Source organism: Branchiostoma lanceolatum, chromosome 13 (genome assembly GCF_035083965.1).
Source record: "Branchiostoma lanceolatum isolate klBraLanc5 chromosome 13, klBraLanc5.hap2, whole genome shotgun sequence".
Lineage (NCBI taxonomy): Eukaryota > Metazoa > Chordata > Leptocardii > Amphioxiformes > Branchiostomatidae > Branchiostoma > Branchiostoma lanceolatum.
In genome coordinates, this window is record NC_089734.1 from 12,972,314 (window position 1) to 12,988,529 (window position 16,216).

General features: G+C 39.1%; 1 protein-coding gene across 1 annotated transcript in view; it reads left to right on the plus strand.

Moving 5' to 3' along the window:
* LOC136447647 (SCO-spondin-like) overlaps positions 1-12,881 on the plus strand; it is a 52,630-nt gene extending 39,749 nt beyond the window's left edge. Inside the window, exons 35-51 of the mRNA XM_066446686.1 lie at positions 987-1,118; positions 1,877-2,053; positions 3,359-3,469; positions 3,894-4,016; positions 4,344-4,451; positions 5,188-5,403; positions 5,926-6,096; positions 7,185-7,367; positions 8,252-8,368; positions 8,958-9,087; positions 9,336-9,388; positions 9,626-9,799; positions 10,362-10,390; positions 10,719-10,826; positions 11,271-11,322; positions 11,685-11,801; positions 12,658-12,881. Of these exons, the coding sequence (XP_066302783.1) occupies positions 987-1,118; positions 1,877-2,053; positions 3,359-3,469; positions 3,894-4,016; positions 4,344-4,451; positions 5,188-5,403; positions 5,926-6,096; positions 7,185-7,367; positions 8,252-8,368; positions 8,958-9,087; positions 9,336-9,388; positions 9,626-9,799; positions 10,362-10,390; positions 10,719-10,826; positions 11,271-11,322; positions 11,685-11,801; positions 12,658-12,881 (2,225 nt within the window). The remainder of the gene's footprint in view (positions 1-986; positions 1,119-1,876; positions 2,054-3,358; positions 3,470-3,893; positions 4,017-4,343; positions 4,452-5,187; positions 5,404-5,925; positions 6,097-7,184; positions 7,368-8,251; positions 8,369-8,957; positions 9,088-9,335; positions 9,389-9,625; positions 9,800-10,361; positions 10,391-10,718; positions 10,827-11,270; positions 11,323-11,684; positions 11,802-12,657) is intronic.
* The last annotated feature ends 3,335 nt before the right edge of the window (positions 12,882-16,216 follow it).

A 16,216-nucleotide genomic window follows, 5' to 3' on the forward strand; every position in this document is an offset into this window, starting at 1 on the left:
TACCATTTTTATAAAGTCTTTGGTATGGCTCAATACACCTCTTGTCCAGGAGTCTCCTAACCCGGGGCTTGAACGTGGGCCTTCTGATCCAAGTAATTTGAACCAGATGTGGCAAGTACCAGAAGTGCAGACCACTACAACACAGGGACACTCCATTGAAGTTATCTAGTATGCAGAATTTGATGATTAGATCTGATACACAATGTATTACTATTAGGATATGCTAAATCTTAGAATTCAGTACTTAAAATTATGACATTAAAAAACATTCAATTTTGCCATACTGCCTCTTTTGTAACATACAAAATTTACTGTGCTGTAATACTAAAGTCTCTGCAATTTTTTTTTACCCTGAAAAATCTGACTGCAGTTATGTGATGGAACCCCAGACTGTCCAAGAGAAGAAGACGAAGGGAAGATATGTGTGAATATGACAACAGCAATACCCATAACTACAGGTACATTGTTACCTCCAATATTACCAACTTGAAGATTTCTTACCATATCTAGTATGTAACGTGACCTAAGAACTTTTCCATTTTCAGCATAATGTTTGATAGTTGGAAACAACAAGACTATAGCAAAATACGAAATTGTCATTGGGGTTACTGATTTTTTTGTGTGTGCAGCTATATACATTAATTGCACATTTCCAGCTACCTTAATACCAATAGGCACATTGCTTTGTGTATCTTAGCTTTTATGATTGACAGTTTATAACTGTTATGTTGTATCACATGGTGACATACCAGTTAAGTGATTAAGGTTCAGTCATGATGGTGATTCAATTTTGCTTATTATATTCGTAAAATGATAATAATAGTCTTAGGTAAACATCATTTCCATCACTAATAAAAAGTGTCAGGTGGACAAAAAATGTCTGAAAATAAAATGCGGTAATCCAGTGGTATGGATTTAATTACAATTTTATTCTTCTAAGATATGACTTAAAAGTACTAATTTTCATTCATTCAAACTTTCCGCAGTCTCGATGACGTTCCCGACCACCTGTGCTCCTGAGGAGTTTGTGTGTGACACCGGAGACTGTCTACCTGCTAACAAACTGTGTGATGGACAACCTGACTGTCCTGATGGTAGCGATGAGAAAGATGAATACTGTGAGCACATCTTCCATCTCTTGTTTTACGATGCTTCGACTGTTTGCTGATTTTTGTGTGTTTAGAGGACAGTCGGTTAAGGATTACTTGAAGAGATTTCTCGTCAGTACTTTCCTACCAAATTTCCTGGCACCCCTAAATAAAGGAATACTGGATTTAATATTTGTCTAAACATACACATTCGTCGAGAGCTTTGATTTGCTCCAAGTCGCACTGTAATGGCATGGTAACAAGGTATAAGGAAATAATTAGTGACATATTCCAAGGGCCAAATGTTTAGATGGGGACAAGTGCCAAAATACAACCATGTATGCTGGGTGTGATTTGTACCGTATTCAGATTGTACAGGTTATTACCAATATCTACTGTACTTCATCAACAACCTCCCCGAATTATTAATTTTTCGCGGTACGGAAGGGAGGATCCGGAGCTTCGCATAATTCTCTGCCCTGCTGGACGTGAACCGCTGGTAGGTCGAGAGGCAGCAACAGTGGAGTGGGTGCCGTTATTGATATAAATTGTACATTCGGGCTTAGTACAGCATGTACTAGCTTTTTATTACAGGCATTGTACCCCGTGGGGTGTCCCGCGGGGCCCTGGTTTTTACAGAAACCCTCCCCCTCCACAGGTATAGTGCCCCAGCACAGATTGCACCTGAATAGACATTAAGTGGCTGCATGTTTTGTACAATATTCATATGTACAAAATTACTAAATATCTACTGTATTTTATCAACAACTGCCCCTCTCCCTCCACAGGTATAACAACGTGTGCCCCAGCCCAGTTCCAGTGCCCAGATGGTACCTGTATAGACATCAGCTGGCTGTGTGACGGCAGTGTAGACTGTGAAGATGGGACTGATGAGTTAGACTGTCCCACTACAACTCTGCCTCCAACAACAACAACCTCAACTGTTAGCATCATGACTACATCGGGTACTGTCAACTTTTCAACTTTGACTTCTAGCTGATATTTAAACCTTTGAATGAAGGATGCAAACTAATACGCACGAATAAAATTGAAAAGCTACAAGGAGCATTCAGATGACATTCGCCATCTTTCTTCAGCTAAGAGAGGGGGATCACATGACCTAGGTGTCAAAGGTCACCAAGGTCACTTGACTGGACGAGGGAGTTGTAGATTGGATATTAGATATTTAAACTTCTTCCTGCTACCTAACTCTGTAGCCAATAGGGAGTGGGGTACTAAACGGCTACTTCAGTGTTCTAAAGGTTAACCAGGCCTGCGATTGTTTTTCATTTCCTTTTACTAATCTGTATGATGATAAGTGATATTTGCTGTATACAGAGTGATGATTCCATATCCTTCATGACATTTTATACATAGTGAAAGGGGCCTTTTTTCCCTTTTGTTTGCTTGCATAATGCACAACCAAAATTAAAATTGATTTCAGGCATAACACACCAGTTTTGTATGTTAATTACAAAGAATGTAAGACTGGACTGAACCACCCACACAAGGATTGATCATGACTCATATTACTCCTGTCGATAAGTGTAGTGGGTTCTTTTCAAGTGCTTGCATGAGTTGTGGCTCTCCTCAAACGGGGATAAAACAGCAAGACATGGCGATTGAACTTGTGATGTTCTATTTTCCTGAAGGGTAACAATGATTCAGCAAAGTCATAATCATGTAATTTTAAATTGATAATCTGATTTAGTGATTAGGACACCATATAGGACTTCTACAATTCTAAAATCATATTCGAAATACTGCGGAGCAAATTTGCGTAACCGAACATAGTCATCCTCATGTAGAAATCTATTTCAATGGTAACATTATTCCCGAAAAAAATTTCATCAGGTTGGTAGAATATAGGATATTTTGAGTTTTTTAAAACACAACCAGGTAATCTCACCTGCTGACGTTTCGGTGTCTGTCAGACACCTTCTAAGAGCTTCTGACTGGAGTACTGCTTCCCACCGCTATAAGTAGCCGATGTAGGTGGTGCTTTTGTGGCGAGAACGTAATCCCAAACGTGGCTGAGCTTGTATCCCCCCTCGTCTCGGTTCATCACTGGTGATGACTTCCTGATCCATACTGCCTCCTTGATCCAACGAATGCGTCTGTTGTCCTCTCTTTCTATTACTTTGGCCCCCTCCCAGTCAATGGCGCAGTTGTTTCTAGCAATGTGGTCCGTGACTGCAGATTTCTTCTCTTCTTGTTGTGCCTGTCTTTTCTGGTAACATTGTTGTACTTGAATGTATCCCACTCTGCAGGAATCTGTGATGACACCATGTTTGTGTGCAGTATCCTGTACCAGTGCATTCCTCTTGCCTACCTGTGCGATGGTGAAGTGGAATGTGAAGATGGCACAGACGAAGTTAACTGTAAGTTAACAGTTGTTGGTGATGATTAAACCTACAAATCAATTTATCTCATCTCATACAAATGATAAATATTATGCATGCTTAACCATCTTGGTAGTCACTGAAAGCAATGTTTGGATGATATTGATTCGTAAATGAAGCAATTTCCATATAACGCAGCAGTGACAGGTTGAAAATGCTATAAAAAGGTCGGATGTCTTGTCATTCTGTGTCGTAATAATTTTTGTTTTCATCAAAACGAACACTCAGAGAAATGTAGTAATGATATACTGAATTTGCTACACATAAGGCAATATGCGACATATTTTGTAAGTAAGTGGCATTCTTGGATTTATCTGAAGTTGCCGTAAGTAGCATGCAATGCCTGTCCCATTGATGAGGGAGGACTGATAATAGAAACAATTTTATTTTTATTTATTTGTAGGTACGGCCACCTGCCTGCCTAGTCAGTACATCTGTAACGATGGAAAGTGTCTGGACCCAGAGTTCCTGTGTGACGGAGTTCCACAGTGTGAGGACTCATCAGATGAGAGCGTAGATATATGTGGTGAGTACTTTAAGGTTCTGAACATTGAATTTCATTCTTGAGAAAAAGTTGAACCCATAGGGGAACTAGAACATCTCCCCTACCTATCCATTTTACTGAAAAAGACTCCTGTCTTTGTCAAAGAAAGAGTAACTGAGGTAATGTAGTAATTTAGTCTTAAATTTTGGAAAAACCTTTTGAAATGATAGTTTAACTTCTTCTAAATTCTGAACAAAGATATTAACGTTTCATGCTAATATTAATATTACATATGCATGAAAAGAGACAATGGCACAATGTGTTTCAAGGTTTGGTTTGAAGATTGATATGCTTGTGTTTTTTTACTAGTGACAACTTGCCCCAACATCACCTGTAATGACGGACGGTGCATCACTCACAGTGATATCTGTGATGGAGAAATGGACTGTTCTCAGGGGGAGGATGAACAGAACTGCAGTCAGTTCAACTTTTTTTTATTTCATTCATTTATTTATGAATCTTTATGGTATTCCCTTCAGGTAAATTGGTAACTGATTTCCAAGGGAGCCTTTACAAAATCATATCAACTCAAGATACGATAGAGGATTGTGCAACAGTTAAAATTCTTCCATCTTACAATTTTGCCATCTAAAAATGAAAAGTATTTCATAAATTAGCACAAAACAATGTTTTTGATCCTTTTTCATTCTTGCAAGGGAAGTAATGTTATTAATATTAATTTTAGAACCATGGTCAGGGAATATCATGACAGTACTTTGTTCTTCCTACCAAGAATAAGCCATTATTTCAATTTAAGAAAACAGTTCTTTCAGCACCAAGGTCAGGGAAATCATTCTCATATTTTCTGGGGGGTTTGGAGTTTATCATTAAAAGGATTAAATCAATACTACCTTAGTATGAAATCTGCTGAGTTTGACAATTTCTACTTGCAGTTTGATGTTATAAATAGTGCAATTTTGTAAGAAGGTTCACAAAGGGTGATATCAAAAAATAAATTTATAGAAATTTTGACATGTTTTTTGACAGTTACCTCAGCACCAACGACAACCAGCGTTCCCATGACAACCATAGTGACGTACAACATGACAACCCTGGTTACCACGCCGACGGCCAGTATCATTTTGTATGAAGATCAACAATTGGTGATGTAAAAAAAAAAGTTTGAGATAAATTTCTGACATGTTTTCCACAGTCACGTCAGCACCAACCACAACCAGCGTTCCCATGACAACGACAGTGACCTACAACATGACAACCCTGGTTACCACGCCGACGGCGGGTCCTTGCCCTGAGTACACCTGTTTCAATGGGAAGTGTATCGACTATGAACAGGTCTGTAACCAGGTATACAATTGTAACGATGGCGTGGAGACCTATGACTGGATCGACTCGGATGAATACAACTGTGGTGAGATATTATTGGCAAATGGTTTGTCAGGAAATATCAAGTAGTATTTGACAACTTATAATGTGGTAGACTACAGTTCCGTTATATTTTCTAGTGTGAAAAAAATACTGAATCGTGCACTTATGTACATTCATGTAGACAAGTAGACTTGAAACTTTTACACATGTAAACCTAACTGAACTCAAATGTACTTTTTTATATAACTGACAAGAATATTCAGTCAATGTCAGTAAAACACTTATTGAAATTAGAATTGAACCAAATCTTGACAAACAGCTAAAATGCAATCATACAAAGTCTTCAGGAGTTTATTGGCTTATCTAGGAGAGGAATGAGAACTACATTATACAGGGTAGATCATCATATACATCAAAAACCCATGTAACACTTAAAACACATTAGAATTGAAACGAATCTTGCAAAAAAGATAGCTAAAATGCAATCATATATACAAATTCTATCAGCATTTTTCCCAGGTGGATTTAACAAGTGGTCCCCCTGGGGTTTTATTTACCCTAACAGGTGGATTTAATGAGTGGTCCCCCTGGGGCTCGTGCAGCTCCACCTGTGGCCCAGGTGTGCAGCGCAGGTACCGGCTGTGCTCCGCCCCCCCTCCCCCCGTACACGACCCTCTGCGCTACTGTAGCGGGGAAAGCATTGAAGAGATGGAGTGTTTTCTCAGCCCTTGTGAAGGTAAGATGATGGTTTGTTTCTTTGCTTCTGAAGATCAATATAGATGAAGAGCAAAAACAGCCAAATCAATTCTAGGAAGTGTTTGTGCAATAATGTCAAATGCTAAATAAGTGTCAAAACTGTCATTTCTTGAATCAGCGTCACACATGTACAGCAGGAAAGAGACTGACATTTTCAGCTGTAATATGGCCAGTGTCCAATTGATTGTCAAGGGTTTTTTTAGAGATTGACGGATGTTTGCTGGTCACCGTGCTCCATCCAGTAATGCTATTTATGTAAAAGTAGATTTTCAGGTGAAAAATATGCTTCATTGACTTGTAAATTTGAGATTTTTTGCAAAAAAATGTTTTTACAAATTTGGACAGTGTGATTCCTGACCAGCTTTAAGACCTCCAACCAAGGCGGAATTTTATTCAAATTTTGCATCTGCCCAGATTTACTTTAAATAGCTTTCAGGCGATAACAAAAAAAGATTCGCCAAAAATAGATATTTCAAAATTTTCGCATTGACACGCGTCATTCTTTAGGTATTACTATCATGTACATTCCTGCAAAGTTATATTTATGAACATCAAAGCACAAGCCAAGGAGAGCGCTTTTTCTAAAAAAGGGGCGTGGCCTTATAAATCTTTATGACGTAATGATGACATCGTACTAATTTGCATAAATTATCACCTTGCTACCTGAAAAAATAAGTAAGGTTGAGGAAGGTTTATAAAGCTTAAGAAAATGTTTTTTCAAAAACATCCCAAAATTCCTCAGCCACCCTTCAACAATACCTTAATCTTACTTTTGGCTTGGAGTCATCAACAGCCCAAACTGACAGCAAAATTTTTGCCAAATTTATGGAAATAAAGATGATTATTACGTTTAAGAGAAAGAAGAACTTAATTGCATGACAATTTTACGTGGTATATGTATAGCAACACCTATTTAACATATGCATAATGCAAAATAGAGGTATAGAATATAACCTATTAAGGCTAGCATATGTCTTTACTATCATATAATAGTGTTACAATTGAGTGGAGCTAATCATTAGTTGCGTGTTATCTGAGAATTTTGAGATTGCGGTTTTGACCTTACAGTTGATCCTGAATGGGGATCGTGGGAGCGCTGGTCGGAGTGCACCGATGGCTGCCATATCGGGTTCTCCGTGCGCGTTCGTGAATGTCGTAATAAGGTGGGGACTGGAGAACAGGAGTGCGTGGAGTCAGCTGACCTGGAGCCAACACCACTGGAGCTCAAGGCCTGTAACAGGACCTGTGGAGGTACATGTACTGTGAATGCAGAAATGTTCGCGGTGGTTTTATGTTCGCGGTTTTCGTGGTGAACTTTCAGCGGGAACTTAAAACCACCGTGAAACTTTTAGCCCGCCTATAACTGTAGCACTACTACTGTTTCAAACGCGAACTCAAAACCACCGCGAACACTCCATTTTCTCCCTACCGCGAAATAAAAACCACGCGAACTTAAATGCATTTACAGTATATGTTACAACACATTATATGAGTACATGATGTTTTGTAGCAGGAGAAATTTCATTTTGCATTGGGTTTGGACCAAGCCTGTATTTTAAAGAAATTTTACGCTACATGTATATATCATCACCATATATATATATATATAAAGCAAGCATTTAGAAAGCCAATATTGTCTCTGTTTAGCTCTACTAGTATAATTTTACTATGCTTAGTCCATTTTAAAGGTTGTCCATTTGTCGGAAAGGTACAGTACATAATATAACATAACACAAGAAATTTAATTTTGTTTATGGACCAATCCTATTTTTGAAAAAAAAATGAAGCTTCATATGTAAACAGAAAGCATATAGAACAGAACAGCAATCTTGTAAGCATTTTGCTATTAGTATTTTACTATTCTAAATCTTTTGATAAGGTTAGCCATTCATCAGAAAAGGGTATGTACGAAGTAACAATCTCATCTATAAAAGTGAGAAATCTAATAATATTAAAAAAAACGTTGAAACATTTGCCAAATTCAATAAATCTATTTTACAACCTAAACGGACCAGCTTTGATAAAAGTTGGAAGGGAGAGCTGTCAACTTTGAATGAAAAGATGTTCTTCTTACTTAAGGCACGGATTTTGTTTGTTTATTTGTTTGTTTGTTTGTTTGGTTATTTTTCTAACAGAGGAAGAGTGTGAGGATCATCAGGAGTACAGGACCGGAGAAGACTGTCTGGTGTGCCCTTTGACCTGTATGGGGCTCGTACAGGGTTCACAGTGTGTGGACACCACATGCTCTGCAGGTAAGAACACTCCTAGCATACATACAGCAATGCATTGTAATTCTGTACAGTACTGATTTAATTTTCAGACTGACAGTTGCATGTCTGTTATCATTTCATTTTTAAAAGTGTCTCAGTGCTGTTAAAACTGTTATCTCAGTGGTCGATACAGTATGGTTAAAAAAGATTCTTCATAAGATACTGTCACACTGTCTAGACACATATTAAGCTAGACATCTAATCAAGACACTCGTCCGGACACAACGTCTAGACACCCTGTATAGGCACCTGGTCACCACGGCTAGACTCCCTGTCTGACACCCCATATAGACCCTTGTCTGGGGATAGTAGTATGGGGGTATGGAGGCTGCTAATCTTGTATTCTAGGACTGTATTAGTACGTATACTATAGATTGTCCATTGTACTCACTTTGGTGGTGATGTATGGTAGAAGAGAGAGGTATTGTATCTAACTTTCCCATCCATTTTTACATAGTTCGCCCCATCCTGCAACCACTTTTAGTCAGTCCTTTGGTTGGTTGCTGAATCCAGGTATGACAGTCACCTGTGGTACTTGACCTGAGCATCCTTTTTTGTTTGTTTTCCGCAGGTTGTTATTGTCCAGAGGGTTATTATGAGCACCACGCGATGTGTGTGGTCAAGTCGGAGTGTCCCTGTCTGTACAATGGTCAGGAGTACAACAATGGCCACCAGGTGGTCACTGGACCCTGTCACAGCTGGTGAGATGAACTTAAACTTCATTCATGCAAGAGAAGTAGTGTTATTAACAGTTATTTCAGCACCAAGGTCAGGAAATATTGTGACAGTACTTTAAATTATTCCTCTTACCAAGAGTAAGCCAACATTGCATGTATATTTATTTTTGTTTCCTCATTATTTATTGAAATTTAACTAAATAGTGGTTTCAGCACTAAGGTCAGGGAATGCTATACCATGATCATATTTATATGAATTTGACCTATTTCAGTACCTGTGTTGAGGGTGAGCTGTTGAACTGCGTTGAAACCCAGCCATGTAATGGTAAGTTATGATTTCATTTATTAATAGTTATAAGAATCAAAATTGATATCAGAAATATGTTGGGAAGTAAGTAATCCTTGAATGTTATTTCTACTCTACCATGGTTGCCAAGAACATTTTTTAGTCATCTAAAGTAATGTTTATAACATTTTTCAAATAGTAAAAAATATGACCACAACAGCATGAGAATCTGAATTTTGGTTACTGAATATGTATATCACTTTTACTGTGCTTTAGTGGACTGTGGTTGGTCAGAGTGGACGGAGTGGGGTCTGTGCGTCGGCGTGTGTGAGACGACATCGATCCAGTGGTCGTACAGGACCCCTGACAACCCTCCCAAGTTTGGCAATGGCGCCGAGTGTGTGGGGGAGAACAGACGCAACCAGACATGCTACACTGGGCAATGTGAAGGTAGGGGAGGACTTAAACTCTGAAATACCTACAGTTTAACACTAGATTCTCTTCTCGCTCACATTGATACACTGTCCAAATACCTGTCTCAAAGTCTTTCTATGGCAATAGTTTCTTTCCCCAGACTGCTAAAGTATGAACTCTCTTCATGGGGAGTGCTTCTTACAAACATACAACCCACAGATTTTCCAAATAAATGTACACCACTATCTCCTTACCTTTTCAACTTAGTTTAGTGTCTAGTAGCGGCCAAGACTGGCCTTGCATAGAGCAATACTGTTAAAGAAATGACAACTGATCTGCTATGAGCCCATTCATTTCAATTTGACTTAAATTAGATGAAACTTCTTTTCTTGTGGTGAAAAATATTGCTAAACCAATGTTGAAAAAACAAAATCTTAGACAGCATACGTATAGTTACTGCTCTGAAATAAAGAGTTTTGTTGTATATGATCTTCGAAATAAACCATTTAAACTATTTTACTGTTTCCTTTATTGTCTTTTTGTTGCCACCACTTTGTCCACAGTATTGGCAGATATCTTGATTGATTTTGCTTTTCAGAATGCATCTATGAAGGACAAGCTATCCAGGTAAAGAAAACACAAAATTGTCTTGTCTTAGAAACCTGTAACTTCTTATAGACAAAACGACATTTTAAATTTTGGTTAAGTGGATAACATTTTGCAGGCATAAGGAGAAGTCATCAATACATTTAAATGCATATCAAAAGTGGTTCTTTTTGAACATTAATAACAAAGATAAAAGAGTTGCATGATGAAATCATTGAATGTACTGTTAAGTAGAACTTTACCCTTACAAAAATATCAGCTGCTAAAATCTTGTTAATGTACAACTTTGACAATCTTACTCAGTCTAGGATATCAACTTATTGTGACCAATGTGTTGTTTGCACTGCAGCTTGGTGCCCAGTGGAACAGTGGACAGTGCCATGTGTGTAGCTGTCAGCCTGGAGGGACTGTTTCATGCCAGAAGTACTGTGTACATGACACATTTGGCTGTACAGAGGTAAGTTTTACACTTACTGATATTCACTCTAAGTACATTTAAGTAAGTTGAAATCATTCTCACACCTTTTTGTGTATTTTAAGAGCAATGTCCATCACTGTTTCTAATTCTATAGCCTTAGGGCTACCCAGGCCACTATACAGTGGGGGGGGGGGGGGGGGGGGGGGGTGGGTAGTCCACTCTTTCTTATAAGTGCTGAGTGCTAAGCAGAGAAAGCAGTGTGTTATCATTTTTCAAATCATTTGACAGGTATAAATATGGCTTATCCTGGGTTTGAAACCCTAACCTTCAGAGTACATGGAAAACACTCTACCCCTGTATTGTTAGTTTTGAGTCTGAGTCCACAAAGTTTAACAAGAGTGTAACAGTCTTTCATAATATTACAACTCTGTTCAAATTCCCTAACTGTCTCTCTCCCTCTTTACTCCATCTCTACTCTCCTAGGGAACCACACTTATTGTACCAGATGGTGAAGACAGCTGCTGCTACTGCTCAGGTAACTTGTACTTAACATTATTCGTCCATATTTTGCATTAGATAATGGTTGCGCTTCAGAGTTGTATAGAAACAGTACATCGATGATGGTAAGATGTCTAGGTAGTAAAATAGGAATTAAGTAACAGCTGCTCAAGCAACTGGCTAGATTTTCAAACAGACATTTCAATACCTTTTGTCAGTCACTGAAGAAAACTGTTAGATGCTATCTGAAATGTCTTTTTACTGTTTAAAAATCTATCCAGTTTCTTGTTTCCATATCACTTATCCTGTTATGTAGGGAGTATTGAAAATGATTGTTGTATCCCAGTTAAGAATTACATTTTCGATTTTAAGAAATTGTCATTGATTTTACCTCTTCAGCTTGTCAAGAGAACGAGTTCCGTTGTGACAATGGGAACTGCGTGCCCGGCGGACCGACGGGCGTGGTGTGTGATGGTACTGACGACTGCGGTGACGACTCAGACGAGGATGTGTGTGGTATGATGAACAAATTGCATCTTAAATTAAAATGGTGTCAGTGCTTGTAGTAGATTACCCTGGGAGACCAGACACTGTATATCGGCGCGCCACCAAGAACCGCACGCGTATTTGATTTAACGCTCGGCGTACTTGGCTTTTACAAACATTCTACTTTCTACTTTATCATTCTTTCATAATCTTGCTTGAATTGAAAAAAATAATGGTTACTGATGGTGGCTTTTAATCAGCACTTCGGTGGTCGGTGATGGCTTGTAACCAACAAAATTTTAACTGCATGGTGGCTGGCTGCTAAGGAACTTTTAAAAAAGTTACTGATGGTTGCTTGATGTTACTAAGGCCACACCAATTTAATTTCTTGGTTAACGGATTTTTTCCCCCCCAAAAAAAATTGAAAAAAAAATCATGAAAACAGATGGCTGGCCCAGCCTTCTGTTTTCATGATTTTTTTTTCTAAATTTTCTTTACAAAAATAAAAATCCATTAACTAAGGAATTAAATTGGTGTGGCCTAAATAAACTGGTGGAGGCTTTCTGCTTACAACATTGGTGGCTCACAGGGAACTGTAGATGGTGGCTGGATGTTGCTTAATCTTTTAGGAGCTAAAGGAATTGTCCTCAGGCTGTCAGATATTTGCCTTATCCTAAAGGTGTGTAAGGTTGATGTGAGGTGTTACTTGGGTAGTATTTAAACTCTGAAATCTTGTGAGCTCTTCTCGGTGGTGACTTCTGGTGATAGCTCTGTGAGGAAGCTGTTGGTGACGGGCTGGCATTCTTGCGGTGTTGTCTTCAATCTTCTCGGTGATTTGGGAACCTGAGTCTTGAAGATTCATGAGATTCGTGTGGGTGAATGCTAGGCGGCCCATCTGGTGGTTCTAGTGGTGGTGGGGACGGCTTACCAGAAGCAAGTTCGGAGGAAGAGGAGGAGGAAGGGGAGGGCATGACAACAACAACAACAACAGCCCCAACAACAACAGCCGTCACCACACCTTTCACAGGTGCACAACAATGGACAACAACAATGGCAGCTGGACAGACAGGTGACTTTGATGCAGATACAGCTGGAGTCGCGGTGGCGTAGTGGCAGGGTGTTTGGCCCCAGAACCCAGAGATACCGGGTTCGAATCAGGGGTTCCCTGATTTGTCCTGTTGACGTTGTGCCCTTGGGAAAGGCACTTTACACGACTTTCCCCACTTTACTCAGGTGAAAATGAGGACCTAGCTTCGGTTAGGGACGTCCCTCGGATAGGACGTTAAATGGAGGTCCCGTGTTTGAGGAGAGCCACACCTCAAGCACGTTAAAAAACCCAACTTACTTATCGAAAAGAGTAGGGGTCCTTCCCGGTGTGTGTGGATCACATAAATCTGTCCCGATAAGCAGCTTGTACTCTTCAGTACAAACCTGGCGTGTTATGCCTTGATGCGGTTTACCGGGTATGCAACACAAACAAACAAAACAGCTGCTCAGGGGACAAAGGTGTTGGCTGGCGTTTTAGGAGTCATAAAAAATGTTCATTGATGTTGTTTGTTTGAATGGATTTCATTCCTGGTAAACTACCTAATGGCGTAACAGTCACCAGGTTTGTACTGAAGAGTACAAGCTGCAACTGGACAGGTTTATTAGACAATGGGTTGGATTAGAAACACATTATAGGAGAGGAAGAAGGATAGGGGTATATTTCATGTTCAAAATATTATAACATAGGGAATCCTGACTGTTATAATGTACAGAGACATTTCAATTCTAAGATATCTTCCTTCTTTGCAAAGAAATATTTTCACAAAATTTTTGGTAAGTTGTATTAATTACACGTGTCTATTGCATGATACTTATATGATGATAATCATCAAATAATGTTTTTTTTATATTCACAACCAAGGCTAAACATAACAAAGTCATGTTATTAGCTATTATGCTACTCGTTGGTAGTGAGAAAGAACTTATTCAATCATTCACCAGCCTGATGAAATTATTAATGTATGATAATCACATTTTGATATGATTTTTCTTGTGAACAATCTTAGGTTCTACGCCTCTACCTATGAGTACTGAACGTAGGACAGCTCCAACAAACACAGTCCAACCAACAGTCTCATCACCTGTAGCCACCTCAACACATACAACAATGGTAAGACCCAAATGTATTTTGTTGGAGAGATTCATCAGTCACGTGTGATTACAAGTGAATAGAATATTCTTCAATCAGTGACTTAGAAGGTAACAAAACCGCACCGAAGGTTGGGAGCTGCCCAAGCCCTACTCTGCAAGGAGGCGGGGGAGGCAGAAAGATCTACACAGGTCTCGACCAAGTCTCGTGTTCTCATGAGACTTGGTCACTCCGTGATCAAGATGTACAGTAGACATCGAAAATATACAGGTGCAAATGTACATGTCTTGTTACCTTTTAAGTCACTGATTGAAGAATATTCTATTAATAAATGTATTTTCTTTCAAAATGTGAATTTTTAATTTTCAATGACTTTGTTCAGTACAAGGCCACAGTATCTACTTCAGGGCACTGAATTAAGTTTAACATCCTCTGAAGTAGCATCACTTTTCCCCAAGTCTGAAACTTCAAGCTAAGGCAAGCATGACTAATTGACTTAATTCAAGAAGCAGGGGTTATGAAGGCTGCTTGGGAAATTCCCTACCCCATTAAGCTGGGAATTGGTATTAGAATTTTTCTAGTATTGGGCGCAATCTAGTCTCATCATTAGCCATTTTCAGGAAAGTTGATAAGTAATTTCTTAATTCTGATACTGAATAGATTATAAATTTAGCAGCGCTTGATACTTGTCTAAAACAATTAGTTGCTTCTTGAATGTTAAGCTTCATGTATTTTCTAATTTCTTTAGGGAGGTACGACTTCAACAACTGAGACCAGATCAAGTAAGACCACCTCAAGTGAGTTAAGGGGTTACAGTGTGTGTCTATCTGTCTTTGTGTGTATTTCTGTGACTCTAATATACGAAATGCAGCATTGCTATACATCCTTAGTGATTGCATATTTGTGGGACTGAAGGAGTTGCAAAAAAGTATGGATAAGACCCAAAAGTCTGCAAATCCTGATAATGCTTTCAAATTGTTGTCATCGTCAGAAACTTTAATATGTTTGATGGCTAAATGATCTGAGATAGATTGAAGAGTTTTTCTTGTCTATTTTGATACACAATTATATAGAAAGAAAGTTCCAGTTCTAATCTAAAGTAGCTTTTTGAAATATTATCCGAAACTGTTGGTAATAACATAATGACTATGTTACATCAACGCTTCAGTAATCTCCACAACCCAGCCGCCAGGACATACAGCCACTAGCACAACAGTTACCATGGCAACCAGGAAAACAACAGAAGGGCCTGTCACAACCACAGCTGGTCAAACAACAACAACAGGTACAGGCAAATATTTTTATGAAAGATCATATAACCAAATAACCCCTTGTAGCCTGTGTTCAACACCAGCCAGATATCTTGGTCAATGGTAACATATGAAATATGTACATCAACGTAATGTATGAAATATTTTTCCGAAGCTAAACATTTCAAAGCTGTTTCTTAAAAAAACTCTTTTTTTTGACAGCTGTGAGAAAGAAAAGCCATGTAGCTATTAGTACATAGTGGACTCAATAACATAATTCAAACCAATTTTTGAATAGTGGAGGTATGATTGAAGTTGCTAATGAAAGTTAGTGGATACTATTCTTCTGCTTGCCAAACAATTTACTACCGGGGCTTCTATACCTGTACTCGCTTCCCTAAAACAACTTAGTATAGAAGCTATGGTATCAAATTGGATGGCACCCAGGCAATTCCTTAAGTACCACAATTCACTTTCTCTTCTTACGTCATTACTAAGTTAGACATGCTTTGTTTTGTTTTGCTTTGTCTTGGTCATCAGGGTCTACAGTAGCTGGCACAACCCAACTGAGCCCTACTACAGGTCAGATTGGCACTCAAACAACCCAGCAAGCTTTAGAGACCACAACAGGCACAACAGCTAGGGGTGCTGTCACCAGCTCTGAAACCTCTCCTACAGTTTCTACAGCTACAGCACCAAACACACCACATGTCTCAACTGCACAGCAAACAGAAATGACTTCTACTGGTGGTGCAGCAGCAACAACGACGGCAGCTGTAGTAACAACTGCAGGGTCTACAACTACAGCTGGGGCGACAACTACCAGTATAACCGTCGTTGGTACCAGCACTACACAGACTGCAACATCTCAGGGTGTAGCTGGAACCACACTGAAAACAACAGAGTCTACAACAACTACAGGGGTAGCTGAGACAACATCTGAAAGTACAGGGATTGTGACAACCGGTGGTGTAACAGAAGTTACATCCAGACCAACAGGTGTTGCAACAACTAGAGGTGTAACAGAAATGCCATCTAAAACAACAGTCGTTGCAACA